This window comes from Ranitomeya variabilis, chromosome 1 (genome assembly GCF_051348905.1).
Source record: "Ranitomeya variabilis isolate aRanVar5 chromosome 1, aRanVar5.hap1, whole genome shotgun sequence".
NCBI lineage: Eukaryota > Metazoa > Chordata > Amphibia > Anura > Dendrobatidae > Ranitomeya > Ranitomeya variabilis.
Window position 1 is genome coordinate 794,299,259 of NC_135232.1, and position 21,000 is coordinate 794,320,258.

Here is a 21,000-nt window from a genome sequence, read left to right on the forward strand (position 1 = left end):
CTCTTCTGACATGATATACATGTCACAGGAGAGAGATATGATGTTTCCCTAGATACTCCGATACCTCCGCCATCCCCAAGCCCTCCTGATCCATCTCCCGGCTCATCCTCATCTTCTTGGAAAAAAAATGCGGGCACATGAGCAGCACACCCGCCGAGATCTGCTGTCCGGTATCCGGCAACAATAGGAAATGTTTCTTATTAGTTCCTTTTGATCGCTGTGATAGACCCCATCAGAGTGATCAGCATAAATAAAATAGTATGTCAAATCCATCTTTGTCATCACTTAGATAAAAATGATAAAATATACTGTATATACTGTATTTTCCAGACTATAAGATGCACCGGACCATAAGACGTACCCCAAAATAGCAGAAAAATAGTGGAAAATAGCAGAAAAAAGATTTTTATAAGATGGGGGTCCATTTTATTGTCAAAATTTAAGGTATCTTACCAGAGGGCCGGCGGTGGTAGAGTGGGGTCACCGGAGGCATGGTCCCTTCCTCAGGAAGCTGGCGGTGGCAGAAGTGGGGCAATGCTGCAGTCCCTGGGTATCCCAGCAGTGCGATGCTGCCGGTCCTTTGTCGGCAGTGAGGCAGAGCATGGAGCAGGGTCCCTTCCTCAGGATGCCGGTGGCACAAATGTGGCGACGCCGTGGCCCGGTCTCCACGGTGAGCAAAGTCGAGTGCATCACTGGTTTCTCGGCACCCATCTTGCTGAGGCCACGCGTGCGTAGATTGAGATCTCAGCGGCCCTCGTCTTCAGGAAAATGGCCGCCGAGATCTCAATCTGGGCATGCATGGCCTCTGGCGGCCATTTTCCTGAAGCCGAGGGCCGCCAAGATCTCAATCTGCTCACGTGCTGCCTCCGGCGGCCCAAGGATGATGGCCACAGGGAAACCATCAATGTACGCTGCACCACCCAGTGCCGACACCGAGCCTCAGCATCACCACACCTCTACCACCGCCGGTTCCCTGAGGAAGGGACGCTGCTATACCACTGCCGCAACCACCCGGTAAGCCTGCGTTCGGACTATAAGACGCACCCCCCATTTTCCTCCCAAATTTTTTTGGGAAAAAGTGCATTTTATAGTCTGAAAAATACTGTATATTTTTTCCATTCTATGCAGTTGGGGTTATTGTTGGTTTTAGTGTTGTGTTAGGGTTAGAATTTGGGTTTTTCAAAAGTAAAACAAATGACGTTATGATGGCTAGTGTTGAGCACAAGTGCTTGCTACTCGAGTTTGCATTGGGTACTCGGGTATGCACATAGTATCACGGATCCCCGCATGGTTTTTTTGGGGTGTCTATCAGCTGCAAATCACATGCGGGGCTGGGACTTGAGCATGTCACTTGAGCACCAGCGCTATTTGTTGCATACCTGAGCACCCGATGCAAACTGGAGTAGCGAGCACTTACGCTCAACACTAATGAGGACATATTCAATATGACGATCTAATATTATCAAATTCTGTATCGCACCTGTGGGTTAATAATGCTCACTATACCCCTGGATAAAATCCTTGAGGTGTGTGGTTTCCAAAATGGGGTCACTTGTGGTGGGTTTCCACTGTTTAGGCACATCAGGGCCCTCCAAACACGACATTGCATCCACTAATTATTCCAGAAAATTTTGCATTCAAAAAGTCAAATGGCGATCCTTGTCTTCTGAGCCCTGCTGTGTGCCCAAACAGTAGATTTCCCTCACAAATAAGGTTATCAACGTATTCAGGAGAAATTGCACAGCAAAGTTTGGAGTCTATTTTCTACTGTTACCCTTGTGAAAATAAAAAGTTTGGGTCTAAAATAAAATTTTTGTAAAAAAAATTAAATGTTAATATTTTACTTCCACATTGCTTCAGTTCCTGTGAAGCACCAGAAGGGTTAATAAACTTCTTCATTGTGGTTGTGAGCACTTTGAGGGGTGCAGTTTTTAGAATGGTGTCACTTTTGGGTACTTTCTATCATATAAACACCACAAACTCATTTCAAATGTGATATGGTCTCTAAATGAAAATGGTTTTGTAAATTTTGTTGGAAAAATTAGAAATCGCTGGTCAACTTTTAACCCTTCTAACTTCCTAACAAAAAAAATGATGTTTCAAAAATTGTGCTGATATAAAGTAGACATGTGGGAAATATTATTTATAAACTATTTTGTGTAACATAACTCCCTGATTTAAGGTCACAAAGTGAAATTTTGAATATTGCAAAATTTTCAAACTTTTTGCCAAATTTCCATTTTTTTTCACAAATAAATGCAAGTCAGATTGAAGAAATGTTGCCAATATTATGAAGTACAATATGTCATGAAAAACTAATTTCAGAATCAATCAGATATGTTGAAGCGTTCCAGAGTTATAACCTCATAAAGGGACAGTGGTCAGAATTGTAAAATTTGGCTTGGTCATTAACCCCTTCACCCCCAAGGGTGGTTTGCACGTTAATGACCGGGCCAATTTTTACAATTCTGACCACTGTCCCTTTATGAGGTTATAACTCTGGAACGCTTCAACGGATCTTGGCGATTCTGACACTGTTTTCTCGTGACATATTGTACTTCATGATAGTGGTAAAATTTCTTTGATATTACCTGCGTTTATTTGCAGAAAAAATGGAAATTTGGCGAAAATTTTGAAAATTTTGCAATTTTCCAACTTTGAATTTTTATGCCCTTAAATCACAGATATATGTCATGCAAAATACTTAATAAGTAACATTTCCCACATGTCTACTTTACATCAGCACAATTTTGGAACCAAAATTTTTTTTTGTTAGGGAGTTATAAGGGTTAAAAGTTGACCAGCAATTTCTCATTTTTACAACACCATTTTTTTTTAGGGACCACATCTCATTTGAAGTCATTTTGAGGGGTCTATATGATAGAAAATACCCATGTGTGACACCATTCTAAAAACTGCACCCCTCAAGGTGCTCAAAACCATATTCAAGAAGTTTATTAACCCTTCTGGTGCTTCACAGGAATTTTTGGAATGTTTAAATAAAAATGAACATTTAACTTTTTTTCACAAAAAATTTACTTCAGCTCCAATTTGTTTTATTTTACCAAGGGTAACAGGAGAAAATGGACCCCAAAAGTTGTTGTACAATTTGTCCTGAGTACGCCGATACCCCATATGTGGGGGTAAACCACTGTTTGGGCGCATGACAGAGCTCGGAAGCGAAGGAGCGCCATTTGACTTTTCAATGCAAAATTGACTGGAATTGAGATGGGACGCCATGTTGCGTTTGGGGAGCCCCTGATGTGCCTAAACATTGAAACCCCCCACAAGTGATACCATTTTGGAAAGTAGACCCCCTAAGGAACTTATCTAGAGGTGTGGTGAGCACTTTGACCCACCAAGTACTTCACAGAAGTTTATAATGCAGAACCGTAAAAATAAAAAATCATATTTTTCACAAAAATTATTTTTCGCCCCCAATTTTTTATTTTCCCAAGGGTAAGAGAAGAAATTGGACCCCAAAAGTTGTTGTACAATTTGTCCTGAGTACGCTGATACCCCATATGTGGCGATAAACCACTGTTTGGGCGCATGGGAGAGCTCGGAAGGGAAGTAGCACCGTTTGACTTTTCAATGCAAAATTGACTGGCATTGAGATGGGACGCCATGTTGCGTTTGGGGAGCCCCTGATGTGCCTAAACATTGAAACCCCCCACAAGTGACACCATTTTGGAAAGTAGACCCCCTAAGGAACTTATCTAGAGGTGTGGTGAGCACTTTGACCCACCAAGTACTTCACAGAAGTTTATAATGCAGAACCGTAAAAATAAAAAATCATATTTTTTCACAAAAATTATTTTTCGCCCCCAATTTTTTATTTTCCCAAGGGTAAGAGAAGAAATTGGACCCCAAAAGTTGTTGTACAATTTGTCCTGAGTACGCTGATACCCCATATGTGGCGATAAACCACTGTTTGGGCGCATGGGAGAGCTCGGAAGGGAAGTAGCACCGTTTGACTTTTCAATGCAAAATTGACAGGAATTGAGATGGGACGCCATGTTGCGTTTGGAGAGCCACTGATGTGCCTAAACATTGAAACCCCCCACAAGTGACACCATTTTGGAAAGTAGACCCCCTAAGGAACTTATCTAGATGTGTGGTGAGCGCTTTGACCCACCAAGGGCTTCACAGAAGTTTATAATGCAGAGCCGTAAAAATAAAACAAACATTTTTTCCCACAAAAATTATTTTTTTAGCCCCCAGTTTTGTATTTTCCCGAGGGTAGCAGGAGAAATTGGACCCCAAAATCTGTTGTCCAAGTTGTCCTGAGTGCGCTGATACCCCATATGTGGGGGGAAACCACCGTTTGGATGCATGGAAGGGCTCGGAAGTGAAGGAGCGCCATTTGGAATGCAGACTTAGATGGAATGGTCTGCAGGCGTCACATTGCGTTTGCAGAGCCCCTAATGTACCTAAACAGTAGAAGCCCCGCACAAGTGACCCCATTTTGGAAACTAGACCCCCCAAGGAACTTATCTAGATGTGTTGTAAGAACTTTGAACCCCCAAGTGTTTCACTACAGTTTATAACGCAGAGCCGTGAAAATAAAAAATCTTTTTTTTTCCCACAAAAATTATTTTTTAGCCCCCAGTTTTGTATTTTCCTAGGGGTAACAGGAGAAATTGGACCCCAAAGGTTGTTGTCCTATTTGTCCTGAGTACGCTGATACCCCATATGTTGGGGTAAACCCCTGTTTGGGCACACGGGAGAGCTCGGAAGGGAAGGAGCACTGTTTTACTTTTTCAACGCAGAATTGGCTGGAATTGAGATCGGACGCCATGTCGCGTTTGGAGAGCCCCTGATGTGCCGAAACAGTGGAAACCCCCCAATTATAACTGACACCCTAATCCAAACACACCCCTAACCCTAATCCCAACAGTAACCCTAACCACACCTCTAACCCTGACACACCCCTAACCCTAATCCCAACCCTATTCCCAACCGTAAATGTAATCTAAACCCTAACCGTAACTTTAGCCCCAACCCTAACCCTAACTTTAGCCCCAACCCTAACTGTAGCCTTAACCCTAGCCCCAACCCTAGCCCTAACCCTAGCCCTAATGGGAAAATGGAAATAAATACTTTTTTTTTATTTTTCCCTAACTAAGGGGGTGATGAAGGGGGGTTTGATTTACTTTTATAGCGGGTTTTTTAGCGGATTTTTATGATTGGCAGCCGTCACACACTGAAAGACGCTTTTTATTGCAAAAAATATTTTTTGCGTTACCACATTTTGAGAGCTATAAATTTTCCATATTTTGGTCCACAGAGTCATGTGAGGTCTTGTTTTTTGCGGGACGAGTTGACGTTTTTATTGGTAACATTTTTGGGCACGTCACATTTTTTGATCGCTTTTTATTCCGATTTTTGTGAGGCAGAATGACCAAAAACCAGCTATTCATGAATTTCTTTTGGGGGAGGCGTTTATACCGTTCCGCGTTTGGTAAAATTGATAAAGCAGTTTTATTCTTCGGGTCAGTACGATTACAGCGATATCTCATTTATATTATTTTTTTATGTTTTGGCGCTTTTATACGATAAAAACTATTTTATGGAAAAAATAATTATTTTTGCATCGCTTTATTCTCAGGACTATAACTTTTTTATTTTTCTGCTGATGATGCTGTATGGTGGCTCGTTATTTGCGGGACAAGATGACGCTTTCAGCGGTACCATGGTTATTTATATCTGTCTTTTTGATCGCGTGTTATTCCACTTTTTGTTCGGCGGTATGATAATAAAGCGTTGTTTTTTGCCTCGTTTTTTTTTTTTTTTTCTTACGGTGTTTACTGAAGGGGTTAACTAGTGGGCCAGTTTTATAGGTCGGGTCGTTACGGACGCGGCGATACTAAATATGTGTACTTTTATTGTTTTTTTTTTTTTATTTAGGTAAAGAAATGTATTTATGGGAATAATATATATATTTTTTTTCATTATTTTGGAATATTTTTTTTTATTTTTTTTTTACACATTTGGAAATTTTTTTTTTAACTTTTTTACTTTGCCCCAGGGGGGGACAATACAGATCGGTGATCTGCCAGTTTGCATAGCACTCTGACAGATCACCGATCTGATTGAAGTGCAGGCTGCTTCACAGTGCCTGCTCTGAGCAGGCTTCTGTGAAGCCACCTCCCTCCCTGCAGGACCCGGATCCGCGGCCATCTTGGATCCGGGTCTGGAGCAGGCAGGGAGGGAGGTAAGACCCTCGCAGCAACGCGATCACATCGCGTTGCTGCGGGGGGCTCAGGGAAGCCCGCAGGGAGCCCTCTCCCTGCGCGATGCTTCCCTGCATCGCCGGCACATCGCGATCATGCTTGATCGCGGTGTGCCGGGGGTTAATGTGCCGGGGGCGGTCCGTGACCGCTCCTGGCACATAGTGCCGGATGTCAGCTGCGATAGTCAGCTGACACCCGGCCGCGATCGGCCGCGCTCCCCCCGTGAGCGCGGCCGATCGGCTATGACGTACTATCCCGTCGAGGGTCAGATAGGCCCAGGTCACCTCGACGGGATAGTACGTCAAAGGTCACAGACGGGTTAAGGTCAAAATTGGCTCGGACATTAAGAGGTTATAAAACTGCCGATTGGTAAATATTAATCAATTAGGTGGGTGAACGTAAAGGCCATGTTCACACGTTCAGTATTTGGTTAGTATTTTTAAGCTAAAACCAGGAGTGAGTGAAAAATAAATACATGGTGGTGACGTTTCCATTATACTCTTTCTATGGTTGTTCCAGTCCTGGTTTTGACTTACAAAACCAATGTAAAATACTGAACAAATACAGAACATTTGATTGTGGCTTAATACTGAGTTTATCCAGTAGAATTGTTCACTTTCCTTCCTCTCTTAGGGTATGTTTCCACGTTCAGGAAACGCTGCTTGTTTGACGCTGCGCAGCGCTGCAGCGTCAAACAAGCAGCGTCCAGATGTTCCTGCATAGTGGAGGGGATTTGATGAAATCCTGTCTCCACTATGCGTGGAAACCCGCACGCGGCGGCCCTGCGACTACGGACATGCTGCGCGTCTTTTCAGATCGCAGCATGCCCGTACACCTTGCGGGGACGCAGCGTCCCCGCAAGGCATATCACAGGGTCCTATGGGAGAGAGCGATCATCCCGGATGTGAAGAGTTAACACATCCGGCATGATCGCGTCCCATTAAGGGGGTGGGGCTTAGCGCCGAGCGGCTTCGCCGCTGCGCCGATACCGCCGCCCATCCGTACCGTGGAGACATACCCTAAGGCCTCATTCACAGGTCAGTATTTTTCATCGTATTTGTATGCTAAAGCAAGGAGTGGAAAACTTACAGAGAACAACATAACTGAAAGATTTTCACCTGTTCTGTGTTTTGGAAACAATTCTGGTTTTGGCATACAAATACTGATGAAATACTGATGCAAAAAGACTGGTGTGAATAAAGCCTAAGAACTACTTCTTTTGTTGTCTTTCTTTGACCAAGACAAAAAAAAAAAGTTGTCAAACCAACTTTTTGTTTACTATACAACTTATCCAAACTAAAGGAACAGCCAACATTTTTTGCAGACATTTTGAAAAATCAAAATATTATAATTGCATTGTATATGTAGCAGTAAAAGGAAAACTCTTTGATATCATAAAAAACAAGAGCCAACTAAAATTTCCATTGTCAGATTTGAATTCATGAGGTCAAAATCATTAAGAAATGGCTAATTTCATAACTGAACCTGACAACTTTTGAAAACAGTACAACATTGTTATCATGCTCATTTAATGCTGCAAAAAAAACCTATTAGAGAATTGCCATTTTTATCTCGCCTCATATACAATGAAATAAAAAATGATAAAAATGTGTATGTATTAAGAAAGTAGTACAAAAAAAAAACTATCAATAAAATCTGTAGTTTCTTTTTACATTAAAAAAGTGGGGGTTGTTAGTAAAATTAATAAAATGTTTAAAAAAAATGATATTGTAATTATAGTATTGACTTGCAGTAAAATAGTTGCATGTTAATTATACTGAATGTTGAGTTCTGTCTAGAAAAAAAAATAACAAAAAAATACAGAATTATTGCTTCTTTATATTTATTTCACCTCACAAACGGTGTAATAAAAAGTAATAAAGTCAAATATACCTAAAAATAAAATGGAAGCAAGAGGAAAAATGATCCAGCTGAAGGCGGAGGTGGCTCAAACTTTATAAAGCTTCGGTAAGCTGACTACTTTTTTTCTATTAAAAATAAAATGGGTACAATGAAAATTACTTGGAAAAATAAACAAAATGTTCAAACTAATGATCCTCAGAATATGGCTACATCAAAAAAATATATTTTTTTCAGTGTATTTATTTTATAAAAGTAATAAGGCATAGCTAAAGCTATAAAAATATGATATCACCATCAACGTGCTTACCCAAAAGAATAAAGCCCATTACTTAAGCATGCAGCAAATGAAAATTGTAAAAATTAAAAATGTAAAAAAAAAGCTACATTTGTGGGGAGTTTCCTTTCTTCCTATTAAGAGATAATACAAGTTAAGTATTAGGTTGTATGTACGTCAAAATGGTTCCACTGCCAAATACATCTCATCCTACAAAAATTACAAGGCTTATACAGCTACATGTACAAAAAAAATACAAAACGAATGACTCCTGGAATGTGACAATGAAGAACAAACAAACAAATGTGTGTACATTAAAGCTAAACTAGGCCTTTTCATTACTGTTATAAGTTTTAAAAAACCCAACTACATAAAACAAAATTATAATCTTATAGTATAATGCTTTTTTATTGGCTGATATTCTTAAATTATCAAGTTCCACATAATTAAGCAGGCCACAGGTTTCAAATAATATTGGAAAGAAAAATTATCTCTCTGCTGCTGAAAAGCGTGAATTAGTGCAATGCTTTGGACAAAGTATGAAAACATTAGATATTTCACGAAAACTTACGCATGATCATGGTACTGTGAAGAGATTTGTGGCTGATACAGAGCACAGATGGATTTGTGCAAATAAAGGCATAATGAGGAAGGTTTCTGCCAGAGAAATTCATTGGATTAAAGGTACCTTCACACTGAACAACTTAACAACGATATCGCTAGCGATCCGTGACGTTGCAGCGTCCTGGATAGCGATATCGTTGTGTTTGACACGCAGCAGCGATCAGGATCCTGCTGTGACATCGTTGGTCGGAGCTAGAAGGCCAGAACTTTATTTCGTCGCTGGATCACCCACTGACATCGCTGGATCAGTGTGTGTGACACCGATCCAGCGATGTCTTCACTGGTAACCAGGGTAAACATCGGGTAACTAAGCGCAGGGCCGCGCTTAGTAACCTGATGTTTACCCTGGTTACCATTGTTAAGTAAAAAAAAAAAAACACTACATACTTACATTCCTGTCACGTCCCTCAGCGTCAGCTTCCCTGCGTCCCCCAGTGTCAGCGCCGGCCGGCCGTAAAGCAGAGCACAGCGGTGACGTTACCGCTCTGCTTTCCGGCCAGCGCTTACACAGTGCAGGGAAGCTGAAGGCGAGGGACGCGACAGGAATGTAAGTATGTAGTGTTTTTTTTACTTTTACAATGGTAACCAGGGTAAACATCGGGTTACTAAGCGCGGCCCTGCGCTTAGTAACCTGATGTTTACCCTGGTTACCCGGGGACTTCGGGATCGTTGGTCGCTGGAGAGCTGTCTGTGTGACAGCTCTCCAGCGACCAAACAGCGACGCTGCAGCGATCGGCATCGTTGTCTAGATCGCTGCAGCGTCGCTTAATGTGACGGTACCTTAAGAGAGCAGCTGCTAAAATACCACTTTCAAAGAAGCAAACAGGTATTTGAAGCTGCTGGTACCTCAGGATCCTCCAGAGGCTTGCCATTATAAATAAACTTACTAATTGGCCACTCCTAAACAGTGCTCAGAAGCAGAAACTGTTGCAGTGGGCACAGACACACACAAAGACTAACTTTAAAGCACTCTTGTTTACAAATGAGGTCTAAATGGATAGAGTAGTGGATGGTTGGTGGAATCTTCCAACAAGGCTGCGAAGTCAGCAAGGAAGTGACGGAGTCATGTTTTGGGTCACAATCATGGGGAGAGAGCTCTTAGGCCTCTTTAAGGTTCTTGAAGGTGTGAAAATGACCAGGGCAAAGTATATAGTTTCTGACTGACCACTTTTTTCCATGTTATAAGAAAAAGAACTGTGCCATCCGTAGCAAAGTCATCAAAGTCATGCACAACAATTCATTAACCATAAGTCATTAGCTGAGAATTCCATGGTGTGGCCACCATCCTCCTAACCTCAACCTTATTGAGAACCTTTGGAGTATCCTCAAGCAAAAGATCTATAAGGGCGGGAGGCAGTTCACATCAAAACAGCAGCTTTGGGAGGATATTTGGACATCCTGCAAAGATATTCAAGCAGAAACTAGCCAAAACCACCACAAGTTCAAGAACAGATGCAAGAATTGTGAAGGTGATATCAAAGAAGGGGTCTCATGTTAACATATCACTTGGCCTCTTAACCCCTTAGTGACAGAGCCAATTTGGTACTTCATGACGAAGCCAATTTTTACAATTCTGACCACGGTCGCTTTATGAAGCTAAAGCTCTGGAATGCTTCAACGTATCCCACTGATTCTGAGATTGTTTTTTCGTGACATACTGTACTTCCTGTTAGTGGTAAAGTTTCTTCAATATAACTTGCATTTATTTATGAAAACGGAATTTGGCAAAAATTTTGAAAATGTTTGCATTTTTAAACTTTTAATTTTTGTACCCTTAAATCAGAGAATGGTGTCACACAAAATAGTTAATAAATAAGATTTCCAACATGTCAACTTTACATCAGCACAATTTTGGAAACATAATTTTTTTGTTAGGATGTTATAAGGGTTAAAAGTTGACCAGCGATTTCTCATTTTTCCAACAAAATTTACAAAAAAAACATATTTTTAGGGACCACCTTACATTTGAAGTGAGTTTGGGGGTCAATATAACAGAAAATACCCAAAAGTGACATTCTAAAAACTGCACCCGTCAAGGTATGCAAAACCACATTCAAGAAGTTTATTAACCCTTCAGCTGCACGATAACTAAAGCAATGTGGAAGGAAAAAATTAACATTTAACTTTTTTCACAAAAAATTTACTTTGCAACAATTATTTTTTATTTTCTCAAGGGTATCAGGAGAAAATGGACCACAAACTTTGTTGTGTAATTTCTCTGAGTACGCCTATACCCCGTATGTGGGGGAAAACCACTTTTTGGGTGCATGGCAGGGCACAAAAGGGAGAGAGCACAGTTTGACTTTTTGAATACAAAATTGGCTAGAATCTAACTCCAACCGTATCCCCAACACACACACCCCCAACCCTAACCCTAACCACAACCTTATCACACCCCTAACCCTAATCCCAACCCGTAATCCCAACCATAACCACAACCATAACCCTAGCCCCAACCCTAACCATAGCCCAACCCTAGCCCAACCCTAACTCTAATGGAAAAATGGAAATAAATACATTTTTTATTTTATTATTTTACCTAATTAAGGAGGTGATAAAGGGGGGTTTGATTTACTATTTATTTATTTTTACCCTTAACTGCCGCTGTTAAAAGGCGTATCGACAGTCGTTAAAGGGTTAAGATGTTTTTGATTGAAAAAGCTTTTGATTTCAGTAACTGTGACCTCTTAATGCTGAAAATTCAACAAATGATTATTGACAATTATTTACAATCTAAAAAATGTTTGGAAACTGTGTTGTGCATAATAATTGGGAAAAGCTCATTATTAGTTGTTTTTTTTTTTTAAATACTGTCATCATTGGCAGTTTGTCCAACAAGACAGGATTTATAACAGCCTAAAACCTGCAGTAACCACCAAACCGCTACACAACCTGCTCTACCCTCACTCCTCTCTCTTCCTGTAACAGTCATGACTTGTATTATTTAAGATTACGGTACTTGTTTTTTATTATGTATACCCCTTATCACATGAAAAGCGCCATGGAATAAATGGCGCTATAATTATACTCTAACGGTTGATCATTTGAACATTGTACTGACAAATTTGCATGGACCATTTAGGAAAATCAGAGAAAATAGTATTTGCATAATCATTTGGAATTTGGTGTATTACAGCTGAGCTAAGAAGAAGCCAATCAATAGGGTATAAGCATTGCATATAGGGAAGACTTACATACAATTTTTGAGTTTACAGGCACTTTGGGGATGGATAGGAAAGCGGAAATCTGTATGCAGCTTGAAGGGACTTACCGTGTTGTAGTATTCTGCAACATATTCTGAATGTAAGTAATTTGCTTCACACCAGTCAATCTCAGAACTATGCCTTGCAAATATACTTGGGGGCATGCTAAATTGGAAAGACAATATAAACACAGTATTGTACCTTTAAAATGACAACTATCTTTTCTTGTAAACGTCTAACATCCACACTTTTGCACAATAATGCATTCATGACATTTGTTTCAATAGAACAATTTGTGATCAAAAGTGTAGCAGAGTCCTACATTCCACTACTCTGTCTAAGTCATTGGCAGCTGCTGGCAGCTACTATTCCTTGTAGTTTTCATGATAGCAGATTTGTTTCAGGGAATCATAAAAACCTTCATATGTAAAAACTGATAGCACGCTGATACATTGTGTCATTCATCCTGAGACAAAGGATACCAAAGTATATCTAGAATGGATATGAATGTCTGAGAAAGAAAAGCTCAGTATCTTTTAAAGCAGCACAGAAAACATTTTTGCCTATGTTTTGCATCCATTTTTACTGTAACTTCTATTTTTTTTTTTTTTTTTTTTTTAAACTTTCTATTTTTATTTTAACTCTCAATTATTTCTGGCGTGAGAATTTATTTACTATGAACTTAATAAAGTTTTTGGTTGTATTTTACAAGACATGTTCTAAATGAAAAGAAGTTAAAGAGATATTCTCAAAAAAAATGTGTCCCTGATTTATTAATTTGGTTATTTTCTTGTTGATTCTTTGAAAAATGTATGGTCAATGCTTTGACTCTTATTGAAGGGGACCTGTCATGCCCTCTAGCCCAGCATTTCTATATGTTTAACTAAATTCCCTGCCTAACCAGCCCTTTATGTTAGTCACTTAAATCCATGTTTAAAAAAGTATTTATAAATTCGTTTTTCTTATGCTAATTAGGCCTTTGACTAATCAATCAGGCATTGGTTTCCCCAGAGTAGTCGGCCCTCTCCGAATGTTATCACGCCACTGTGGGTGTGATAACATGATTTGCAAGAGCCTGCATCATTAACAGCTCTCTGCAAACCTCACTTTCTTGAGACATGTCATTGCGCCTCTGTTGCCGGGTGTATGCTTCCCAGCTTCAAAGGCACAATGCGCACAACCGGAAGTCCAGTAGAGTTACACAAGCCATCCCCTCTTTACGCCGGAGCCATAATTTTTTCAGGCACATGTAATGTGCCCCTAACAGCCGTGGGTGAAATTGCGATCCTCCCACAGCTGTTAACATGTTAAATAAATGCCGCTGTCATTCTGACAGCGGCATTTAACATGCGCGCACCAGAAGCATGTTACTAACTACGCCTATCGGCGCCTTTGTCACATGATCGCAGGGCGCCAATGGGTTGGCATGACAAACCGGGGTCTGTGCGCCACCCAGTGGCCGGTGTTTATAGGAGATGAAGCCCTGCTATGTGTTGCAAAAGCGATCAGACGACTGCAGCTTCAAATTTCATAAGGAGACTATTGAAGCAAGTGAAAAGTAAAAATGTGTTTTTTTTAAATAAAAAAATATTAAAGTTCAAATCACCCCCCCCTTTTTGCCCCATTCAAAATAAAACAATAAAAAAATTCTAAAATACACATATTTGGTATCACCGAGTTCAGAAACGTCCAATCTATCAAAATATAAAATTAATCCGATCAGTAAATGGTGTAAAAGAAAAAAAATCAAAACACAAGAATTTTGTTTTTTGGGTCACCACAACATTGCAATAAAATGCAATATCGGGCAATCAAAACATCAGATCTACCCCAAAATGGTATCAATAAATATGTAAACTCGGCGCGTAAAAAATCCCTCATTCAGCCCAAAATCCCGAAAAATGGAAGCGCTATAGGTCTCGGAAAATTGGATTTTTTTTTTCACCACTTAAATAAAAAATAATCTATATATGTTTGGTATCTACAAACTCGTAATTACATGGCGAATCATAGTGGCAGGTCAGTTTTAGCATTAAATGGACATGGTAAATGACAAACCCAAAAACCAATTGTGGAATTGCACTTTTTTTTCAACTTCACTGCACTTGGAATTTTTCCCCATTTTCCTGTACACTAGTTGGTAACATCAATTAAGTTGTTAAAAAATAAACTTGTTCCACAAAAAACAAGACCTCTCATATTGACGGAAAAATAAAAAAGTTATGACTCTGGGGATAAGGGGAGCAAAAAATAAAAACACTGGAAAATCCCAATGTGGTGAAGGGGTCAAAGAAATAACAAGCTCTTGGCTCTGTTCACGTCAGCAGTGTGGATTTTACCAGAATCCACAATGCATGGATCCATTGCGTGATTGACATTGAGGGTGCCTGTCAGATTGAATAATTGGCATTGAGGGTGCCTGACAGGTTGAGTGATTAACATTGAGAGTGCCTGACAGGTTTAGTGCTTGACATTAAGGTGCCTACCAGATTGAGTGATTAACATTGAGGGTGACTGACAGGCCCTAATGGCTTCTACTGAGTTCATTGAGATTCCACCAAGGTGTTATTTTAAAGGGAAAAGAGCACCATATGATGCACTATTTATCTATTCAAAAACAAAGTTAATTTGCAAATAAGGAACAAAAAGTGAACGAGGTCTTTGTTATAGTTTCTAGAACAACAATCCAATGTGAAAACCATGCACATTTAAGGGAATCTGTCAACATGATTTCACACCCCAAAGTATTTATATATGCATGTAACTCTTTCAAAGACATGTCCAGACATACTTTTACATGCCCAGTCCATTCCTCCATTACTGAGAAATAAGCATTTGAACTGATATGCAAATGAGACTGAATAGGTATTGTAGGTCTGAAGCTTCTGTCACTCCAGCTCTATTCCCCGCCAGTGCCATCTCCTCCTACTTGACTGGGGACTTTCCTGATGTGACATAAAATAATGTCTGTCAGGCAAGCAGAAGGAGGCAGCACTGGGCAAGGAGTGGAACTGGAGTGACAAAGGCTTCAGATCTATAGATCTAATAGATCTTCAGCTTCATTTACATATCAATTCAAATGCTGATTTCTCGGTAATTAGGAAGCAAACTGGCAATGTAAGGGTTATGTTGGACTTGTCCTTGAAAGAGCTACATATGCATGTAAGTTTTGGGTGTGAAATCCTGCTGACAGATTCTCAATAAGAAATAGAGCATTGATCACTGTCAACTGGCATTTGCTGATTGCACCACTTTGCCTACACACTAAATTGACCATGTAGAATGACTCAGACCAGAACATGTTCTTTATTATGCCTTTGCATCACATGAATGAGGGGTCATAAGCCAGATAATGGAGTACAAAGTACAGCTCACATTTGTGATAGCATGTTTTTATATAATAATTATGTACTTAGAGCATATAGCCACCAACGTTTTGGAAATTTTGAAATAATATTACTGACAACAAGCATTAACTTGGAAGTAGTTAGAATGAAAGTTATATAAGATTTAGCTATAAAATTGTTAATAGCATGTATTTTTACTGTTTAAGAAATTCTAGGTGGAGCACACTGCAAGCATAATTAAACTATTCTCATTTAACTCAATGGAAGCTGTCTAAATCTGTAAACCCTGAGCTTCCCTTGTCATAGTTGCTAGCAAATAAAATCCCACATCAACTGCAAATGTTTAAAAAAAAAAAAATTAAAAGAAAAGATGTAAACTCTGCAACAATGTAATTTTCTATTCTGGCAGTGTAAAGTGCTTTTTCCTATCCACCAGTTAGCCTAAATGGCAAAATCCATCTTGTTGTTAGTTGGGCTGTATCTCCATAGTAGATGGTTGGCAGCTTAGACATTCATAAAAAAGAAGGGCTATAATTTGCAGCTGTCAGCAACATGGATATGAATTACTAATCAAATAAAAAAACAAGTATGACCGCCTGCTACTTCTCTACAACGCAGTTAATGCAGAATGCAAAATATAATATGAAGCATGTCTACTCTGTGATGGACCACTTTGGTACTGTAGGCACTAGGTGGGTACAATATGGCTTGGTACTATATTGTTATAGCTTACCATTGTGTGGAAATCTGCACAATGCTGTTGTGTTGTCTTTCACTCTCTAAAAAACACTGGCAACATCCTTTTGATTTATGTAGTATATAAGGGACGCTCACTGTATCAATGAAAAGCAGTGCTCTGGAGGAAAAAATCACGTAGACTTTGAGCAAGAACCTTCGGCACTCAAATAAGAACAATTTATTGTTCAATTTTCAAAAATGAAAAGAGAGGCAAAACGTCCACCAAATACAAAGAAATAAGCAAAACGTTGGTATGCACAGATATACTGCAGCCGCGACGTTTCGGCAACAAAATGCCTTTTTCAAGCCAAATCTGTTTAGGGAGATATTGCGGAGTGGAAACCACCATGGCTGTGAAGCCTGTGAGATATGTGCGCACCAGTGGTTTCCAGTCCGCAATATCTCCCTAAACAGATTTGGCTTGAAAAAGGCATTTTGTTGCCGAAACGTCGCGGCTGCAGTATATCTGTGCATACCAACGTTTTGCTTATTTCTTTGTATTTGGTGGACGTTTTGCCCCTTTTTTAATTTTTGAAAATTGAACAATAAATTGTTCTTATTTGTGTGCCGAAGGTTCTTGCTCAAAGCATCCTTTTGATTGTCAGAATAATCAGTACAACAGTGATCCCCAACCTTTTTTACCTCTGGCATGCCCCACAGTAGTGACACCCAGGCCAGAGCCCCTTTTATCGGTGTAATGATAACCAAAGCTTCACCACAGAAATCAAGAAATCATACCAAGGCAGTATACTTGCATCGAAGATTTCCCACATTACCCTTATTCGGTATTCTTGCATCAAGCGCTCCCACCACGATATCGCATTAAGCCTCAATCACCTTCTCTATCTGGCAGTATCATCCTAAGTCCAGCTTAGCACTTACTTAAAGAAGCACTGCCATTAAAATTTGTATCCTCATAATGTTTTGCAGTCCTCATATTATATGGTACTGTGTACTTACAATTGACATTTTTTCCTTTCTACACAGATAATTTGTCTCTTTTCCATTAGGTCTATGACATCACGTGATTAAAAACAGACTAGCTGAATCCTTATAAGTTCTTTGTAGAAACAGGAAGTCTCTTTTACTGGTATGACTCAGGAGTCACTGCAAAAGTCCCTGGCAAGGGGAGGAAAAGGGTGGAGCAGCTGGGTCAGGTGTTGAAGAGGGAAATGATAAATGCAGGGAAAACAGACTTCCTGTTTTTTCATAAAGCAGAGAAAAGAGAAGAAATAGCTGGGTAGAAGGGCAACGATTAGCAATTGTAAGTATGTTATGCTGTATAATATGATGATTGCAATATTTAAGAGGATAAAAAAAGTCCATCTGATAATATTTGATTGCATACACAGTCTAAAAAGTACCAGTGTTTGGTGTGGGAAGATTTGATTAAACCCACTAATTTGTTGTTGCATTTTATAGACTACCTTATGTAATGGGTTCTGGCCAGCGCATACTGTCTATAGCAGCAAACAAGTGACACGTATGGATCAGCCTGTTGACAAAATTTACAGCTGTGTCCGGATATTCAAGATGTGGATACCACTGAACAGAATTGTGGATCCACCATTCATCCTGAGTGGGTGGATGTGGAGGTATCATACTGAGTGAGGGGTTGGGGTGGCCATCATACTGAGTGGGAGGCTGTTAGGACCCTCATACTGAGTGGGGACTATCATACTGAGTGGGGGTATGTGGTAGCCATCATACTGAGTAGGGGGCTGTAAGAACCCTCATACTGATTGGGGGCAATCACATTGAATGGGGGACAGTTTAGGGCATCATACTGAGTAGGAGACTAAGGGGACATCATACTGAGTGGTGGACTTAATGAGCTAGGGGCTGTGAGGCTAATATAATGAGTGGCTGTGCGGGGTTATCATTGAGGGAGTGGCTGTGAGACCAACATATTGAGTCAGGGTTCCGAGTAAGCCACAATACTGAATGAGGAACTGTGAGGGCCATTTTACTGATTGGGGAACTATGGGGGTTATCACACTGAGAAAGAGAGGTGAGGGGGCCATCTTGCTGAGTGAGAGGCTGTGGGAGCCATCATACTGAGTGGGGTGGTTGTGGGACCATCATACTGAGTGGGGTGGTTGTGGGACCATCATACTGAGTGTAGGACATCATATGTTGTTTTTTAACCAATGATGTAATGTGGTCAAGTTGTTTGCTTTCAATAAAAAGTAGTGGAAACCACACATTTGCCATAAATGTTTTGTGTGTTTTTTATTTTAAGGGAGAGATGTAATTTGTGGATGTTAGTTATATAGAGGTAGCATATCAGCATCAAATACATATATACTTTGCATTGCAAATGACAACTACAGTATTGTAAGCCGCTCCGAAATTTTGAGGAGAAAAATAGGAAAAAAACTTTTTTTAATAAATTGGTGGAGCTTCTTATAATCCATGCATCTTATTGCTTACCGGGGGCTGTGGCTGCAGTGGATCAGGGTCCCAGGGTCACTGCTGGAGGAGGCAGGAGTGGAGCGTTGCTGCAGGCTGGGATGAGAGGGTGTGCAGGTGTCCTGTGCTGCAGGGGGGCTCCTGTGCTGCAGGGGTGTCTCCAGTGCTGCAGGGGTGTCTCCTGTGCTGCGGGGGGCTCTGCCGACATTTTGTGAAAGGTCAGAGCCCCCCGGCAGTTCGTCCATGCTTTCCTGTGCGGTGGACTTTGGGAAAATGGCCGCCGGGAGGCGGCGCATGCACAGATGGAGATCTTGGGACCAAGATCTCGAGAACTGAGATCTCAGCGCTGAAATCTCATCTCCTGAGATTCCGGTGGGTGGCCATTTTCCCGGAGTCCGTCGCACAGGAAAGCATGGACGAACTGCCGGGGGGCTCTGGCCTTTCACAAAATGTCGCCAGAGTCCCCCGCAGCACCGGAGACTCCAGCATCACCCTGGGTAGCAGTGGACAACCGCGGCAGCGGCGGCAGACACCCCCTCATCCCAGCCTGTAACGGTAAGCAGTATATCCGTTTTGTAAGACGCACCCACATTTCCCCCCCAAATTTGGGGGACATAAAGTGCGTCTTACAAAGCGAAAAATACAGTAAATCCCAAATACTAATAACTACAAAGATAACTGTATAAACCCCTGGATTTACAATATGTAGAAATGTATACTACATCACCAAACAGTATATCTTTTCCTCTTTAGTTTTTAGAGAGAAAATGTAGTATTAACTAAAAAGGATTACATGGAAAAAAATAAATACAAAAAATAAAAAAGGAAAATTTGCATTTTTTTCTGCCGTTAAATTAGAAAGATGGTAATGTGTAGTATTAGATCAGATGACCAGCAGTTTCCCAATACTATTAATACATTTTTCAGTTATTCATTGGACAATGTATTGTTATATAATAAGTATGACAAACTGGGTGCACAATAATAAGCAAGGCATGAGATTATAGTAAGTAGCCATGTACACAGACATGATTGCCAGCAGATCCCAATGACAGTGTGTGACAATTCATTCATCCATACACATATACACAAATTACATTTAAAATTGGCCATTCTTCAGCTGCTTTGCAAAAAAAAAGCTCTGTAACCTATATTTACCTTGAAATCTCGGAGAAATTGGAAGCTTTGAGCAAGACAGTAAGAGTTGGCAGGAGCACAAGTTGCCTTTCTGTATTGGAAAGACAAGTAAAGAGGGAAGCGTGCAGTGACACAGGGAACAGGTTGTATGGGAGGTTTGATGGGTGTGACAGAGATAGTAAAGGGTTGGTATGTGTGTTGTCCCTTGTTGTGTGTCACAGGTCATACCGGCTTATACGTTTCCCAGAGCACACAAAACAATTGCTAGAGATGGCTTTGTGTGTCCCACTGATAAAGCAGGCTGCCCATGCTGCTCTAGGTCTTGTGTTTCACACCAGTGCGGTGTCATTTGCTGGAAAACACACAGTCATGCTATCAGAATTGTGCATAATTAGCATCCACTATAGTAGACTCATGAGTGAACATTTTTTTTTTTTACCCTGCTGACCAGACTGATAATGTGCCTATAATATATGTGCATAAAATCAGGAAGTGGTGACACTAGGCAACGCTTATCTTGTCTTATCATTCCCTTCGAGCCAGTCAATATTGGACAAACATTGCCCTGCTGACATGTAAAATTCTTGTTATGTCATAACATGCACATTAACATGATATCATTTAGTTATATGTTAGGTGTCGTGCACACGCATCAGCTTCATATTTATACAGATTATTATATACTATTAGTAAAGATATATTGTACATATCACACTGCCCTGTGTTACATTTAGCTCCATATTTATGTAAATACTAGCTGAAGAGCCCGGCGTTGCCTGGGCATAGTAAATATCTGTGGTTAGTTATAGCACCTCACTTCTCTTATTTTCCCATCACGCTTCTCATTTTCCCCATCACATCTTTCATTTTCCCCCTCACATCTCTCATTTTCCCCCTCACTCCTCTCATTCCCCCCTAACACTTGTCATTTCGACCTCACATCTGTCATTTTCCGATCACTCCACTATTTTCCCTCACTCCTCTCATTTTGCACTCACACCTTTTCATTTTCACCTCACACCTCTCATTTTCACCTCAGTATATACATGTTTGTCATCTGCCTTATATAGTATACACCTGTATGTCATCTCCTGTATATAGTATATACCTGTATGTCATCTCCCCTGTATATAGTATATACCTGCTGTGTCATCTCCCCTGTATAT

General features: G+C 40.4%; 1 protein-coding gene across 1 annotated transcript in view; it reads right to left on the minus strand.

The window, feature by feature from the left end:
- ACER1 (alkaline ceramidase 1) overlaps positions 1-20,010 on the minus strand; it is a 43,982-nt gene extending 23,972 nt beyond the window's left edge. The window contains exons 1-2 of the mRNA XM_077273460.1: positions 19,856-20,010; positions 12,269-12,365 (exon numbers count right to left, since the gene is read on the minus strand). Coding sequence (XP_077129575.1) covers positions 12,269-12,364 — 96 coding nt within the window. The 5' untranslated portion in view covers position 12,365; positions 19,856-20,010. The remainder of the gene's footprint in view (positions 1-12,268; positions 12,366-19,855) is intronic.
- Between the last annotated feature and the right edge of the window lie 990 nt (positions 20,011-21,000).